This window comes from Bacillus rossius (genome assembly GCF_032445375.1).
Source record: "Bacillus rossius redtenbacheri isolate Brsri chromosome 4 unlocalized genomic scaffold, Brsri_v3 Brsri_v3_scf4_2, whole genome shotgun sequence".
Classification (NCBI taxonomy): Eukaryota; Metazoa; Arthropoda; class Insecta; order Phasmatodea; family Bacillidae; genus Bacillus; species Bacillus rossius.
In genome coordinates, this window is record NW_026962011.1 from 37816310 (window position 1) to 37834752 (window position 18443).

The 18443-nt window shown below is 36.2% G+C and overlaps 1 protein-coding gene across 1 annotated transcript in view; it reads right to left on the reverse strand.

Annotated features, from left to right (window-relative positions):
• Positions 1-9373: 9373 nt before the first annotated feature.
• LOC134542411 (protein FAM91A1) overlaps positions 9374-18443 on the reverse strand; it is a 32186-nt gene continuing 23116 nt past the window's right edge. Inside the window, exons 11-13 of the mRNA XM_063386622.1 lie at positions 16941-17401; positions 13483-13664; positions 9374-11702 (exon numbers count right to left, since the gene is read on the reverse strand). Of these exons, the coding sequence (XP_063242692.1) occupies positions 13536-13664; positions 16941-17401 (590 nt within the window). The 3' untranslated portion in view covers positions 9374-11702; positions 13483-13535. The remainder of the gene's footprint in view (positions 11703-13482; positions 13665-16940; positions 17402-18443) is intronic.

Sequence of the window (18443 nt, forward strand, 5' to 3'; positions counted from 1 at the left end):
TCATTGCACTGTCCAAAGTTGTAGTCTGTCTGTATTTACTGTTTCGTTGCAACTGCCTCAATGTGGTCAGCCCACTGTCCGTCTGTATTCTGATATTGTTCTTCCACGGAATTATCTGTACTGTCTGTACCTTTAACATTTTTACATCAGCTCACTTTTGCTTGTTTTCTGTTTTCCTGCTCTAAAAGTTTTTCTTGTTGGATAATGATTGAAGATGTTTTGTTCATGCATTTTTATGGAATATTATGAATAAGAAAGAGTGAACGTGTTAAAAAATGCAAAGAGTTTTTGCAAATGAAGTTCCTTCAAAGACGAAGGAACAGGCTAACAAGATGTGTTGGCGGTTGCGAACTGTGTTGCCGTGCCGGGCAGACGCTGTCGCGGGCGGGCGTGGGGGCGCGGTACGGCACAGACGAGCCCGTGCTGGTCTCCCTGCTGCGCCGGGGCAGCCGCGACCACCTGCGCGCCGTGTTCAGCCACTACCGGCGCCTGAGCGGGCGGTCCGTGCCGGAGGCCGTCGCCGAGGACTTCTCAGGGGCCTTCAGGAGCGGCCTGCTGGCGCTGGGCAAGTGCCCACACTCGCTGGGGGTTGGGAACTGTCAGGAGACGGCATTCTGTCGTGTAGGTGAAGTCTCTTTTAGCCTCGCCCGAAACACTGCGGAACCACATCTGACGATGTTTTATTAAGTATGACTTGACAGTATTCGTCGTTAAACACAGTCACTTCCATAAAATACAGCCATATAACTGTTTCAACCACTGTTTTGGGCGTTTAACCAACGTTATGCAGACCATTATCTGAAGGAAAATAAAAACGGCTTCACCCGGTTACCGTGCAATTTCACCCCTTGCAACCATCACTTCTGAAAAATTCCTGGAAATGATAAAACTACAAAATACTAACACAACCAAAAAATATATTATTTGAATTTTGGCTATAGAACTACATGTATCCGTTATAACACACCACTGTTTAAAAATTAGCTTCATTTGGTTTCCAAAACTTTATGTTCACTGTTATTTTAACCAATACAAAGTTCTCAACTCATATAAGTTGAATTTCCTTGGCCCCTTCAGGATTCCACTATATGCATTTTTTTTTAAAATACTAATTCAAAACTTGCAATTTGTGGAGTTTGTACCTATTTATTGTATTATGTATAACATGCTGGTTCAACACTTTATGAAGACCAATTTAATTGTTTTGACATTTAAAGCTGTTCAAAGGACAGGAATCATTCCTTTAAAAGTATATTAGGGCATTCCTTTTCTTGAATTTCCTGTTTGTCTGATATTGTGTAAAAGAGGAAATTTTTTTAAATTATAACAAACAAATTTTTTTTGCAAAGGTTAATTTTGAAACGTGTTCATTTTTCGCAAATTCATTACACCTCACCACAGCTGCATGCAAACCTTGAAGATTAAGTAAAGGTTTATTTTCTACAGTAATGCACGGTACTTGACCGGAAGCAACACTATCAAGGTCATATGCATACAGTCTGCTGAACACAATATGACAACTCTGAGGATGATGGTGCATTTTGAACACCACTTTCTTACCTATTTCCCTAGCCCTTCAGTTACTTCCTTCACAAAACTAAAAAATTTAACCAATGGGCATTTTGTAACTGCTTGCAGTGAGTGCAATACTGGACCAACTGACATTCTTCGCAACCCTTGTGCATGATTCCTTAACAAGACATACAGTCCGAGATGATCGCCTGATTCGCATATTCGTGAGTCGTTCAGAGGTAAAGTTACTTGTGATAGTTATTTTACTTTTATTTTGTAAGGTCTAGAAACTATAGCAGTTATTAAGCTAAAATTTCCAAACAAAGTTGTGAAGTGTCGAGACCACGTAAACGAAGGTACAGCGATACAGAGACCTCAGCCTCGGGAGTTCGGACCTGAGGCACTCGCTCTGTTGACAGGACGACCTTGGGAGCATCAAGGGCTGCTACCTCACGCTGTACGGGACCAAACTGTCATCGGCGATCATGGATGCCACCACCGGCGACTATCAGCAACTCATGTACAAGGTTCTGGACCCCAACTGAAGAAACATCACGAACAGAAACCACACGTTAAACAAGCACCAATATTTATTATTGCACAAACAATTTTATGTAGATTAATTGTAAATACAATATCTACAATACCTGCCATGAGTTCATGTACAATTATTCCGAATGGCATAATGATTCTCATGGTTCAGTTACAAACGTGCAATACCAAAGGCCACAAAAACACTAAATCAAGTTTGGCACTCACCAAGAGTGTTCTATGGAATGATGCGAGAACACGAATGGTGAAGGCATTGTACGCTTGTTGCTGGACTATGCTCCTAATTTTAAAATAACTAAATCCAAAACAATTTCTACTTTGACTAATTTTTTTTTACAAAAACACTTTATGTATATATTTACATAGTATATACACACTGTACATTATACTCATGCACTGAACCACAACAGTATAATGTTGGTAGAAAAATATAAATCTTTGCATTTATCATGCATTCATAATGCGGCTAAACACCACTGCAATATTTAGTATCACAAACACATGTTACAAGTTATACACTACCTAAATACACAGAAGGAAATCTATGTTTTGGAGCACCAATAAAGAAATAATTACACCAACATTTTTAAAAGCAGCAGAACGCATAAGTTAAAACAAGAACAAAACTGACATGCTGGAATTTAATAATATTTTAACATAACTGCTTTGCTGACCTAATGTCTCATCACAATGGGTTATTTCAGATGTCTACAAATTACAGTTCTATCTGTATTCAAGCCAAGACTGCTCAATTTGTACAAAGTACAGCTATAAAAAGCTACAAGCCGACTTTAAAGCACCAATATCTGTGGCTTGTTTACTCACAAATCTGATAGTTCCACCTACTGCATGTACCTACATATACTTCACAAAGATATTGGTTATCATCCAGAAAAAGGCTGCATTTCAGAAGGAAATAAGATAAGAATTTTTTTGAAGGCCTCGTCAAAATGCTTTAAATGTTCATAAAAACATTTCAGTACTCAGACATCAAAGCAACTACAATGTACAGCCGAAGTAAAATTCACAGATGTAAAAATTACTTACAAAATATATGTTCAAATTAGACACCTGCGAGTACTCGAAATTCGAGTTTCGAGTCGAGTTTTTTAGTAATACTCGAACTCGAGCTCGTGGCTTTTCAACAACTCGAAATTCGAGCGAGCTTTTCTTGCACTGTACCTATAGAAAAAAAACTCTCATTATATCGGAATAAAAGTCTTACAACACTATTATCCTTTACTTTATAATGTAACATGATCGACCGTATACATGAACACATCATTTTTACGTACCCGGGATTTACGAATTTCCGTGATTAATTTTTTTTACTTCTATAATTTTCCGCATAGCATTAATGTATCACTTTCCTCCTTTATGCGGAAGTATTTCCCGCCTTATGCGGAAACATTTCCCGCATTTTACTATAAAAAGCATTTAAATTGTCCGGGGTCTCATCATTTACACCATTAAATGTGTGATATAAAGTCCCGTTTAACATTTTTATGAAAATTCCTGCCAGTATCCAGTAATGGCGCACGTAAATATAAATATGAAGAAAATACAAATGAACAACAACTTACGAAGAAATATGGATGATGTACCATAACTACAGTACAATTCCAATAGTTATCTTAAGATAATTACCATAAAAAGAACTAAAGATTCTTTGTAGATACCATAACTACTGCAGAAGCATGATAGTTACCACATTTGCACTATAGTTGCCGTAATAACCGAGATGTGTATTTACCGTGATGGTAATGTATTTATTTAGGACATATTAAAATTAAAGAACATTATTGAAAAAAAAAGGATGTTAAATCTTGATATGTACGGTTGGCACATGTTGCTAAGAAATAATGTGATCTGAAAGAATGTAGTACTACTACGAAAAGTGAAAAGGGTACTCGTGGATTTTTAGGTTATGGCAGTCTCTTTCGTTTTTCAGTAATATCGGTCGAAAATTAACAAGAGTATTGGAAGTTGGCAGAAATGCCGATTCAACTAAATATTGGCAAAATCGGCTTCTTCAGTACAGCTCTACATTTGATGACATGAGTAAACATATTTCAGACTACAGGACATTGAAAAAGACTTTAATTTCCATGTAGGTTTATTGTGCGTAAGTTTTTTTTGCAAGTGTAAATTGAATTAAGTAAAATGCTTCTATTTTTATTACTTTAAATTGATTAAACTTAATGACAAGTTACAGATATTTGACACTAATTTTGAGGTTAAACAATTTGGTAAATATGTAGAGTAACGGTATATGCGGAAAAAAAATGCTAAAAATCTGAAAATACTTTTATTCTATGCTCTTTCACTTCCTCTTTTCAAATCAACCGGCGGAGATAAGAAATTCCAAATACTTTAGGAATATCGAATTTTTTAATTTAGTAGGCTAACAATGATAATGGTTTCTTTTTTTATTTCCATATTTTTCTCAAAAGTTCTCACATTTTATTACTCCATCACAGTAAATTTATGTGCAATAAACTTAAAAAAAAAACTCGAACTCGACTCAATACTCGCGAGTATTTTAGCAAACTCGCTCGAGCTCGACTCGAAGTGAAAATCTTCTGCTCGCAGACGCCTAGTTCAAATAACAGCTACACTTGTAACTAACAGAAACAAAAAAATTTCTCGAAATTGTGTGAAAAAATTGGAACTTAAAAGTTGGTAAGTTTTAATTAATTTCACAATCTAACAACAGTGTACTAGAAACATTTTAAATATATTCTCCTGCAACAAACTCTTATCCACAAATAATCAATCAAAAATATTGTTTTATGCTCTGGTTGAAATCAAAAACACGCAATTAAATCTACTAATATGACAAAAACATACAATGTTGTTTTGCTATTTAGAGAATATACAAGTTCTAAATTTAATACACACAATGCCTTTTTGCTTGAAATCATAACCATTTAAATCAAAAATTTATATTAACAATAACATTACAAATTCAAGATTTTAATTCATTTCTGGGTGGGTGAAAATTAATGTAAATTAAAATAAACCAACGTTACTTGAAGATTAAGTCTCAACACTACCATCAGTACTGTATCTGCTATAAACATGCTCTACGTTCACACTTTTAGAAGTAAATACTAACTAAATATATCACAAACATGCTAAAGTTATCTGGAATGATTAAAAGATACAATTATTCTTTAAATTTTATACCAATATTCATGATGCACTGTAGGGCCAAATACCCATCTCTTTCCTGGTTTTCTGCATTTGTTTATATTTTGGACGTACCTAGCCCTAAAAATTCCCCAATGTAAACATGTAACATGCTAAGTTATTTTTAAAATTTTTCCCCCAGTTATTGAAGTGTAATTGGCCCACTAAAGTGTTATGCAAGAACTCACTAGGGAACACCAATGGTAATGGTACCATAGTCAGCCATATGTATCAACATGACCTAGTTATTAATCATCAGTCTAACTACAAACAACAAAAAAAAAAGTTCTCCAAAAAAATATAAGTACATGAATCAAACCTACAAGATTTTCAAACATACAATATTTTGTTTACATAATTAATATACTCACAAAAACTACTTTATTCAGCTGAAATACAAAACTGTAGAAGCACTAATTCATACAAGAAAACAACCCATCTGATGGCTATGCTAACAGCACAAAAAATTAACTGTTCACATTATGAAAACAGATACATCTAGTCGCAGTAAAATTAAATTTGTAAATAAACTTCTGAAAAATAATGCTCACACAAATGCACTAAAATTAAATGTTTAGCTATAAAAAATTGAAATAACAGTTGATACCCCTTCAAAAAATGTGCGTAAGTTTACCTACTGCTAACTTGTAAACTGGGATGACAGAGAGAGAAGGAAAAATTTCTGTTCGATAATTACTTCAATAGTTTTTCAGTACGAATTATCAGCCAACTGCCGTGACCATGGCAAACACACACATCCTTTTCCCAAGCTCTCAGACTTCGGCAGTTTGTACGTGGCGAGAGAACCCACCACACTTCAGAGTAAGGAAAAGCAAACCAACCACGACACACCACACACTAGGTTGTTGGTAGGCATGTTACAAACATAAATAAATGAATGAAATACCCAGTTCCTCAAACATGTCGCTGTCTCAAGTTTGCAGAGAGTAGCACAACTGCTTAACACACAGCAACAATTAAACTAAAAATTACATATTTTAACAAAAGTGTTTAAATATCACCACACCACAGCAATAAAAAATAAAATAAAAAATATAGTAACATGTTGCAAGCAAAAAGTAATATATACCTTTCATGACTGTCAAACAATTATGTGGATATTAAAAGATAGATAAGCAATATTACAATCTTACAAAAATTTGCAAGACCTGTAAAAAAAAAAGATCCTGACCTATAGCTTCTTTATTTCCTTGTATTACTTCTTGTGATTGACATACGAGAACGCATTCGGACAAAAACTAGTTGACTGCTTACCGTATCTTTATAAATACAAAAGGAAAAGGGCAGCTTTTTTTTTTATAGTAAAATTTTAAATGGTTCAAAATTTCTTCAAAAATGAATGTGGTGCCGGCAACAAGTGCCCCTCAACGTGGGACTACAATGCAAGTAATTATACTTATCTACATTATTATACATTAGAGGTGTTCGAAGCTTCGAAAAAGTCGAAGTCGAATCAGAGCTTTCCGACTTCGGTTCGAAGTTAACACCAAGAATTTTTTTCGAAGGAATCATGAATAACTTGTCAATTATCTTGAGGCTTCATTCAACAATATTGTAACGAAAATTGGCGTAAATATAATATTTCTTTATTACAGTAAAACAGAGTTTAGAACCGTATATTTGTTACTTCTTAAATAAGCAAAAATAATTAAAATAATATCTACGGCAACGGTCGGGAGCGACATCTTATTTTAACAATTTCATGCAGGTTGGCCAACATGACATGATTTTTAAAAAAGCACATTTGCGTTTTGCTCGGATGAAATGGTAATAAGTAATAACATAAATATTAGTTTCATCCTAAACACATAAAAATAATGCAGTTATTACTTAATGTACATATAAAAAAAGGATATTTGGGAATTATATTTATACATTTTAACAATATTAAGTCTTAAGATTTCTAATAGCATCGGTTGGCCATCCTGGTAGCATCATCATGTGATTATGTGCGTCCAAATAATTATGTATCTCAATTCAATATTAAATTACGTAAACATTACTTTCAGTTTCAGTAATAAAGAGTTTTCGGGTAGTTACAAATGATCGCATTGATGAAGTTAAAAAATTTAATTATTTGTGGTCCGAAACTATTGAAGTTAAGTGAGCCTTATAATATCTTAACAAAAAAATAAGGCTAAATGGAATGTAAATAAATAGTGGTGGATACGTTTTTTTTATATTGTTTCCGTGCACAATAAAGATTATTCCTAATCCTTTAATGTATGGTTTTCGGTGTACCAGCGTACGGATTTCTGCCGCAAATGTTGAAAATGTTGAAATTGGTAAGTAAACTATGTCAACAAAATTTCTATTTATGCCAATTCCAACATTCCAACACGATATTTGTTTTAACATCGAAACTACGGAATGGCGGGAGTTTTTTTTTTTTTTTTTTTTTTTTTTTTTTACTGTACGAACATAGTACACAAGACACGGCGTTGATAGTGTTTTTATCTGCTAGGTTAACATACGTTCCGGAGCATACTGATTTTGTTAATGTGAAAAACTAAACATAATGGACGTGATATCGGTTGCACGCAAGCGTGATCATGATAAAGACAATCCTATCCCCAGTACAAGCAAACAGTCTCCAAGTATGCCGGCGAATGTAATACAGTTCATACATTAGCGATGTTTGTTTAAAAACATTTTTTTTGTCTTTAAAATAAATAAACAAATATCAATGCTGTGAAAAAACTTCAATTATTCTGTAGAAAAGTTACGACTTCGATTTCGAACTTCGGAAGTTTAAAGATTTAGAATTTGACTTCAACTTCGACCATAAAAAAATGGATTTCGAACGCCCCTATTATACATCTCGTTTAATATCAGAAAACGCTAGAGACATGACTGAAGCAACAATCTTCAATATAGCTGTTGCGAAATTAAACACATCATTTACTACTTCTCTTAAAAAAAAAATGTAACATTAACTATTACTGTAAAGAACACAGCTTTGATTAGAAACGATAGCAAAGAAATCCAAAGATGAGACAATAATAAATATCTGTTACAGATATTTAAATATTTAGTGAAAAATAAATACTTATTAATAAAAATAAAGCTTAAAAAATAATTTGCCTATTTCACTGTGATGTAGTGCAGGTCCTACAAATATATAATTCTCAATTAACAGTTGCATTTCTTGATTGCATTTCTATAGTATTTACTAAGCATGAACAATAGAAAGGCTACCACTAAACCTCTTAATTGCAATGAAAAATAATTCGCCAATCTATTAAAATGAGATGTGCTTTCATAATCCAGAAAGTTATTAACTGTGGTGTGGTTACAAACATGAAAATATACAGTCTGTCTAGGCATAGCCATAAAACAACCATCCAACAACAAAAGAAAATAATTTGTAATATTTGTTTTACATTTATAAAACTTATGCAACAGAGATTAATAATTAAACTATTAAAATATAAGTATAATTAAAAGCATTAACCTAACATGAAGTACAATATTGTACAGTTTTCCACAAAGATTGTATTATCTCAAATACACACAAATGATTTCTTATTAGTTATTAGCTAAGTCATTACCATTACTGCCATTATGAGAATCATTCATTATATTATCATACAACTAGAAAATTTTTGTAGCTGCTACATTTTCATTTCCAAATCTTGTTTTCAAAATTCTAAACATAAAAGACTGTTTTTACCTCTTACACACCAGTACAATCACGCACGCACACACACACACACATGTAATAATGCTTAAATAATTATTTGATATATAAAATACACTCATGTTTACAAAAAAAATATTCAAGGCCGGAAAAAACCTGAAATAATTTTGGCCAACAGCAATTAACAGTATACAGAAAAAATATATAAACTTCTAACTTTTAGGAATCCTTCAAATATTACACAAACATATTTACAAGAAACAAAAAAGGATATTAAATTTGCAAATGAGGACAGTCTCATACAGCACCTACAAAGCAACACACATTAAACACTTTATAGTTTATAAGTGCTGGTCCAAACCCAAGGCAATCGAGAGAGAGGAGGGCGGTGGAGGGGGGGGGGGGGGGGGGGCAAAGCGGCAAAATATATATATATATATATATATATATATATGTATATATAAAATGCTTGGGTTTTCTCTGATAGAGGAAAATTACAATTCTATTGTTAATACAATTCACAAGAAACCTTGGGAATAATGCGATACACAGAGATCATCACGTTTACAGTTATCACCACAGTAATGTTCAGTCTTTAGATTTTTTTTGTAATGTGGGGTTTGAAAAGTTGCACATTAAATAATAGGGAGGAGGGCGGACAAAATTTTTTTTTTATCTTGGGGCATTAGTTTCTCTCGACGGCCCTGGGCAGACCAGAGCAAACGCAGAATGGGAAATATACATACCCGTAGTTGCACAGAGATTAAATAAAACTACTACATTGAGGTTAAACGAATAACTTTTGTTAAGGAATTTGTGACAACATAAAAAAAAAATACCCTCAGAATTTATTGGTGCCACACACCCTTGAGATTACAACACATATCAAGCAAATAAAGAAAAAAATAATGATCTGCTAGAGTTACCTTGTTTTTCTTGTCACATGTTCAATTATTTTCACAAATTGTTTTGTATGATTTTACATTTTCAGTGTATTCCGTTAAATATGAAACATTGCATTGCTGAATTTTGGCAAAACAAGTATGCAATTACCAGAACAAAAAAAAATTAATATTTTTGTGTCTGATGGTAAACTGTAGCTCTGCTGGAATCATTGGGACTGAAATTTGACAGGAGTCTTTTATCTAATGACCAATGCTTTTATAAAATATATGGAATAGAGGAATATCTGGGAAATTATGTTGTAGTGACTGATACTTATGTGTTTACTAGTGTATTTGTAAACCTACTGAATGTAATAAAAATGTTACTTTGTACCAGTCTCATTTTCCATTTTGTATGTATCTGAATGTAAAGCACTCCCAGAACAAGACTACTGTGACTTTAAATCAATAAAACACATTAATATTGAAGCGGATGAATTTAGATTTTAAAATTTACCAGTAAATCACAGTGGTCACAGGATTGCTCTTAAATGGAGATTTTTGGAGTTATATCAATTTTTTGTTCAAGTTTCAAAATACAATTAAAATGTAACATGTTATTAAGCTAATACTCTGTTATTTTGATTTACGATAGTCATGTTCTGGTGGTGCAATGTTGAGAATTGGCAAGTTATATATCCTAGGACATAATTTTCTATATTCTAGGTCTTAATGTTCTGAAAAAGGAGGATGGAGAAAAGTGTAAGACAACATAAATACGGCCACAGACCTAGTCTGCTGTTAACACTTTCACAATTAGCTAATTGTTATTTTGCACTGTTTAATGTGTCTGATTAAATTTTTTTTTTTTTACTAAAACTAAGCTCATTCCTGTTTTTAAAAATTCTGGTTGGAATGCTTTTTTTTTTCTTTTGTCATACATTAAAAAATAAACTTAAGAACAGTCTGCATTCATACATCATGAGAGAAACTCTATTTAAGATACAGGACAGTTGCTGTCTGTATAGCATATGAGAGCAGTTACAAGACTAAATCACAGCACTCGTGTCAAGCATGAGAATGGTCCTGAAAGTGTGAATATTCACCCACCAAACTATTTTAAAGGTCACTACGGCAGCAAGATGGCAAACTCAATGCAGCACTCAACTGTTTTGAACACGGACAGTTTAATCTTGACAAAACCCACATAAAGTTGCACTTACGAATTCAGTTTTAACCTGGGTCATCTAAAACACACTACACTAGTTTTTCTGCACACAAAGTACACAACGCTAGGAATCTCAGCACATTAATACATACAGCCACAAATGTTTAACAAAAACTCTCAACCACAAAGTGTGTTCTCCTTATTTAAGTAATCTTAACTCAACATGTTAGGAATAAATGATTTTAATAACTACATACCTACATAAAGTTTCTGGAATCATACTGCAAAGAACAACAAACTCAACTCGTAACTGTAGACATTCTCAAAATATTCACAAAAGATTTTCCATTTTCGTAAGTTTTCTATTTGTTAAATATTCATGTACAAAGACTCTTTTATCACAAGACACCACAGATCCTATGAAAAATATCACATCTGTAACCAAAGTATTTAAGAAACATAAATAAATTATGGCGTAGAATCAATGGATTAATAAACTGAAGCCACCTCCCCTCTTTTTTTTTTATTTTGAGAATTTCTACTCTGAAATATTCCCTTCCTCCTGGATAGGCTACAGCAACACCCAACTACACCAGCTGCTCCGTGGTTGCAACTCATGTCTGCTACAGGTACATGTTGTCATCACATGAGACGATTTCACCTCATGTTGTTGGGGCAAGCTGGCAGGACTGGTGGTGGCAGATCTCGCTTCCAACTTGCCATTCTCCAGCTCCTACAAAAAAAAAAAAAAAAATTGTGTACAACTATGGCATACTCAACCGTAGAGTCTAAGCTACAGACTTACTGGTCCCACCTACAAAGTTGTTCAAATGCATAATCAACACAAGCTACAAGATATGATTGAACATTTGGTATTTTCCCAAAAAAATAAATATATATATTTTTTATTTTTAATAAAAAAGGTATGTACAAGGAAATGGTGAAAGTGGTTACACATAAAGAACTGATTAAAAACATTCATCTTTTTAAATTAAATTCTAGAATCTAGACTACTAATAAGCATATAGGTACATACACATTTTCTTCAAACCTGTCAAACATTTGATTCCTCCCCACTTTTTGGCTCATACCATTAACAGAATGCTATTTCTTTTAATGAACAAATATAAATAAAACTAACTGCAGAAAAATTACTGAATACAGCTTTTTATCACTAACATACATCAAAAAAATATTTTGCGTAAATAATAAATTAATGTGAAATAAGTAAAAATTTATTCTTGTGTGTCTACTAGCAGCAAATTCAACTGTAAAATGAAAGGTTTTTAATCCGGCACGTTCAGGAACATCAACATGGCCTTTCCGGATTAGCAATTTTTCGGGATTATCGAACATCAATATAATTTTAAAGAGAATACCAAGAAAGAAAATTTCAAATATGAAATGTAACCCACTAGAAAACAGGAAACACTGCTGAAATGAAAATGGACAGTAATGATAAACCCAGAGTTAATGCAGGCAGTTCAGTAATGCCATCTAGTGGCTGTGGTCTACAACCAGAATCCATCCACAAAAATCTAAATGCATGGAGCCGGATCACAGAATGTGCCTACCCATAGAATGCTAGATCAAACACCTACCTCTGAACTAACTACAGTAGAACCATGTTATAAAGTTTTTCAAAAAGGCAAAAGGTAAAAAAAAAAAAAAAATGTTATAAGCAAAAAATGTTGTAAGCAATTTAGCACTTGTCAGTCAATGTTTGAAATTTTTACCAATGGACTCATAAAGCTATGTAAACAAGTATAATGTTAAAAACACTGATGGGTACACTTGATGCTCGAATTTAGTAAACCGCGCCAAAAACTTTTCTTCAAATTTGTTATGCTTCTGGCTTCTTTGTATAGATCTTTCAACTTTCAAGTCACACTGCCAAATTTAGGTAAAAAAGTCTCACGATTCATAATGACGACGTTTAGTGTGGAAATTTCTATATTCAATTTCTTCATCACTTGAACATGTATTTTTTGGGATTCATTTTTCTAAAAAAATGAAATAAATTAAACAATAAATTGAGCAACAGAATATGCTTTTTTTGCCAACACAGAATAGTTGACAAACTGAAAACACACAAGAATGGCAACGATAGGAAGGATTTTTTTTCCAGACAAGGGTGCCAACAGACACGTAACTGCGAACATTACGTGCCTTCAATATATTGAATACGCAGCATTAGTCAGCACTAATGTGTAGAGCTTGTGTTCTGGCACACATTTTGTTTCTCCATAAATTCCTATTTGATAACAGTAACTTGAAACAAAAATGTATATAAAATCTAAAGTAAACTGATAAACATGTTAAAAATTCACAGATGGGATGAGTGTTGGAATAGTTATAGTTTTTAAAAAACTTTTTCTGCATTTATTGAATTTAAAAAAGCAAACATTATAAGTAGGTAATACGCCATTTATGAAACGTTAAACACAGGGAAAAAAAATATAATTTTATAAGCAGGAAAACATTATAAATAAGAACAAGTCCTGCTGACTTACACGATAAGTCTCTCCTGTCCCTGGAATTTCCAGTGCGCCCGGCAGCCGGGCGATCACTTGCCATCCCAGAAGTCCAGCCGGCCGTCGGCAAACACGAGGCTCCGTGTGGGCAGGGCCACAGACGGCGTGCTGGACCGCTTGTGAGGGTTTACCGAGGTCTCCTCTGGAAGCACAGGCAAGTCCTGGAACAAACACATCATGCTTCACTTCACAGAAGAAAATACTGGGCAAACTGATACCTGCAACTGAAACCTTTGTTTACTAAACATAAATAATAATTTTGACAGAAATAAATACAAATAAAAATGCACTCTATAATAGGATGATAAAGGTAGATGTTTAGATTGTCGCGGGCCTGCTCCACTATCAAATGACACCGACATCAGTTCCCCAACTATAACGCCCTACATGCAAACGGGACCTCGCCGGGACCTGGAGGCAGGCAACTTGCAGTGCAACCAACTGCTCCCCAATCCTCTAGAACCTTGGAAAGAGGGGTCAGCCGAGCCTTCCTGAGGTGTGCCAACCGCCGCCGAGGCCCTTCAACCCTTCTCCGCCTCAGTTCGCCCTACACCTCCTCTGACCAGGACAGTATAAAAGACAGCGCTCGAACAGTAAACGCAGAGTGTTACCGGGACAGCGAGATCCACAGTACCTCTTGTCCTCTAACTGCCCACTCCCGCCATCTACTGAATCCTGCCGGAATCAACGTCACCGATCGTGAGAAGGGCAAACCTTAAGGTGTATTTTGTATTGAAATAAACACCTACCACTGTATATTTTAGCATTTCTGTTCGGTAGGGCACTACCTCTCACTCTATTCTGTCATCTATCTGTCACTCCACAAGACCCATCGCCGGCACCCAGCCGACTTGAGGGAAGGGACAGGCAAACAAGACCCGGTAGTCTGGGTTCGACCGTCGCACCTCGCCCCGTTCCTCACCGGCCAGATATCCAGCGACTGGTCCGCTCAGACAAACCGTTCACTGCAGATCCACCTCCATAGTTGCCACACCCCAAACGTTTGGACTGGAAGTACTCGGCGACATTGCTCTGCTGGAAAAACAGTCACCCTAGAGGACGGGATGGTCGGTTAGGATAGCGCCGCACACCTGGTCAGCCGGACCTTTGCAGCTGCAATTACCTTCATCATTACCCCTTTCCTGGTCCTATCCCAGCAGACTTTACACTCTATCGCCACCAGAGGGGAATATAGACATGGGAAGTCCTCCTAGCCTGGTTAGTTAAAGAGGGGTGCCCTGCCCATGTCCAAACTAAGAACCGGGCAGCCTCGAAACTGCAGCGAACAGGACCAGTATCATCCCCGCAGCCGTGGAGGCCCTTGTTCGAGCCCCGACCTCACCAGGAGCCATGGCTCGGACCGAGACCTTTTGCCAGGCCCACGCCTCGGCCCCCGGTCAGAGGAACATGACCTTCTGAGCCCCCACCAGCTGCCCTGTGGCGGGACACCACAAAAGAAAGGTTGCCTTACCGCCTCCTCACACTTGGGTGAGGAGGCAAGGAGGGCGACAAGAAAACATGGCTATGCATAAAAATGCTTATCAATCATTATTATATTAGGTCTAATTAGTTTAGAATCAGTTAAATATTTGCTTAGGTGTTATAAACTGATTCATGGTGTTATTTGGGATAAACAGTATGGCTGTTTGGTCTCAAGGACCAAGCAAACCAAAGATACATCTGGTTCCATTCCAGTCTAGGTTGGATAATTTTTACTGGTGGAAAATTCTATTCCCATGTAAAGGTCTGGGTTTTGTATACAGCGAAACCCCTTATTTACGTTACCGTTATTTACGTTTTCCCGTTATTTGCACTATATTCTTCAGGTCCCGTTTGGTTCCCATATAGTCCAATACAATACTTTCCCGCGAATTACGTCTCAAAAATCGAATCAATCCCGCTATTTACGTCACGTAACAACCATAAACAACCAGAAAATACCGTGGAGCTAGTAGGCAATGAACATTTTAAATAGCAAAATATACATATTTTATAACATGAAAAGTTGCTTTTATTTCTAAACATGTAATAATTTAAGCCTAGGCGTGTAAAAGTACGAGTAATTATAGCAGGAGACAATCTAAAATGCACGAGGGAAAAACGTAAACTCATGAATGTACAAACATGGCTGCTTGTAAGTTCTGATACTGTATTTATGTCACAACTTAGCCGAAATACTGGTACGAGACATAAACTTCACAAGATAAAATGAGCGGTGTCTTGGTAACTGTTTTATACGTCTTTTATAATTTGGGAAGTATTGTACAGTTGACGCCATATTTTTTAAACTAACCATTTATTTCTGGGGATCGTAAATAATTAATTATTGGTACCAAGACATCATGATAATATAAACATAAACTTGAACATGTCACGGCAGCGAGAAAACTGGTGCGTATACCAATAAACTGGTATTAGAACTGGATAAAATTGGTACACGGGAGGTGGAGCTTATATTTTTTTCCGCTAAGCTCGCATCTATTGGTTGGCGGCTGATGGCGTCATGAGTCTGGGCGGAGCATAGAGTGCGCATGCGCCGCCGCGTCGTTACAGCAGCTGACCGAGTACAATGACCTTTCTCCGCGTTTGGCGCGCTATTGACGGTAAACATTCATCAATTTGCGGCCTTTTCTTAAAAATTTTTTTACTGTGAGCAATGTGTATGTAGCCCGTATTTGTTATAAACCCTGCCGGTTGCAACTGTATTTATAATTTGGAGAGGCAAATAATCTCCTTGAACAGCCAAAAAAGCAAGCAGAAGAAAATTTCAAATTTATTTTTTAGGAAGTAATCAGAAAAACATTTTGGCTTTCATTCTTTTTTTATTTTTGTCAAATGTGGTAAATTAATAATTGATTAAATACTAAAGTAAAATTTGTTGTTAGTGTGTTTGTACCTGCATTGTAGTATGTGCTATTAAACAAAAGGAAAAAAATTCTAAATAAGGTAAACTGTACTCCTTTTTATACTTTTCCCTTTATTTACACTTTCCCGCTTTTTACACTTTTTTACTTTGTCCCCATGAAAAGTGCAAATAAGGGGTTTTGCTGTAGTTAGTTTTCATAATGGGTACTGTTGTGTAGTCCATTTTCATAACGGGTATCACAACCACAGCAGAATCACCCTGCCATAAGAACTGCAAGTGTGTCTCGGCACGTTTGAGCAGATTAAGCTCTCCTGAAAAATTTGTTTTATGTCACATAGGCGGTGTTGTTTCTTAAGCGATGAAATGTCACTATTATAATACCAATAATATTATTGTTCTGAATAAACCTTTCAGGCTAGTAGCTTAGTTTTGCACTAATGATGCTTGGATGCCTTCTGCATAACATAACTCAAATGGGATTAATCAAATAAAAAAAATCAAAGACATTTGCCTCAACTTGCCAGAGGTGTTGATAAAACTAAAAGACTCTGAAGAACGGTTGCTGCTTCACCTGGTAGCTGGCAATGAAATCCAGCAGTCTGAGGCACAGCTTGCGGCTGGAGGCCGTCAGCTCCTTCAGACTGTCCTCGGTCCAGAGCGCGCCGGCGATGACGGCGTCGCAGATCCTCCTGTTGACGTGGGCGTCGAACAAGGGGACACCGAAGCTGCAGTCGAGCAGCGTCCACCCCTGGAAGGCGTCCCCGCCGCGGCACCCCGGGCCGCTCAGCTCGTCCCGCAAGAGGTCCGCAGAGTCCTCGCTCGTGAAGCCGTTCACCGGGGCGCCCTCCCGCGCCGTCGCCGCTATCCAGCTCTCCACCAGGTTTGTGCTGTCCGCGGGGGGGGACCCCGCCAGGCGCGCGAGCGGGCCCCCCGTCACGTTCACCATCGTCACGAACCCGCAGTTGTGGACCAGGTCGATGCTCTCCGACAGCTTCTCGACGGCCGGGTGCGCGAACCAGTCCGCGTCTCCGCCTGGGAGCCACCGCACACATTCACAGTTGCATCCGAGAAGCAGGCACACATCGCACGCATCGGCTTTTGAGCCTTATAGTTTCTTCAAAACATCAATCAGTAGTCATAATACAACACATTACTCACGATTAGAGACCCGGAAATTTCGCGGATTCTTCTGGCCTCAGGATAGAATTCAAAGTTATAGGTGTGCTCGACCCATGTTTACTTTCCCATTGGTTGATTTCTTAGCGAGAACATTTTTATCCTTGTTATTTGGCACTACCCGATTAGCTTACTTCTCTCCTAGCTGGGCATCATTGGCTCACGGTCGTAGAGGGGCGTGTCCAAACAACTGCGTGCCAATCATGAACACAGTGCGAGAGTGTGAAGGTTTGCATTCTAGCTTGCGACTAAATGAATCCGCGAAATTTCCGGGTCTCTACTCATGATCATGAGATTTCCTTATAAATATCATGTCTCATCCTCAGTTTGCAGTGTGCATTTTAAAAGGCATTTACTCTCTCTTTCCAGTATACGACATCTGCTATTAACGCTATCCTTGTTTCGGCGTGCTTTGTTGCCAGATATACCCAAAGTAAAAGAAAAATTTTGGACACAAATTTACAATGCTACGAAAATATTCTTAAAAAGGTTTTTTTAAAAGGAAAATTTGGAATGAGAATTCTGTAAATACATTTTTTTGTTGTATTTCATCAAGAGTATTATCTGATATTATACACATTTCTTACTACAAAGGAAAAATAACTGGAGAATGCCATCTTGGTTTCAACCATTTTGATATAATTTAATATTAAAAATTTTTAATCTGTTTGGTTATAGCACATAATTAATGGAATGTATTGTTATTAATAATAACCATCTGCTACAAATGGTTTTTCCTGTGAAATAATATTTGCTGTTTGTAATTGATATTTTTCTTTTTCTTTCAGAATGTAAACAACTGTAATAATATTTTTTTCAAGACACTATGTTATGATCTTAGAAAAAAAAACACTTATAATTATCCATGGTATGCGCAATAAGCATTTTTAAGTTAAAA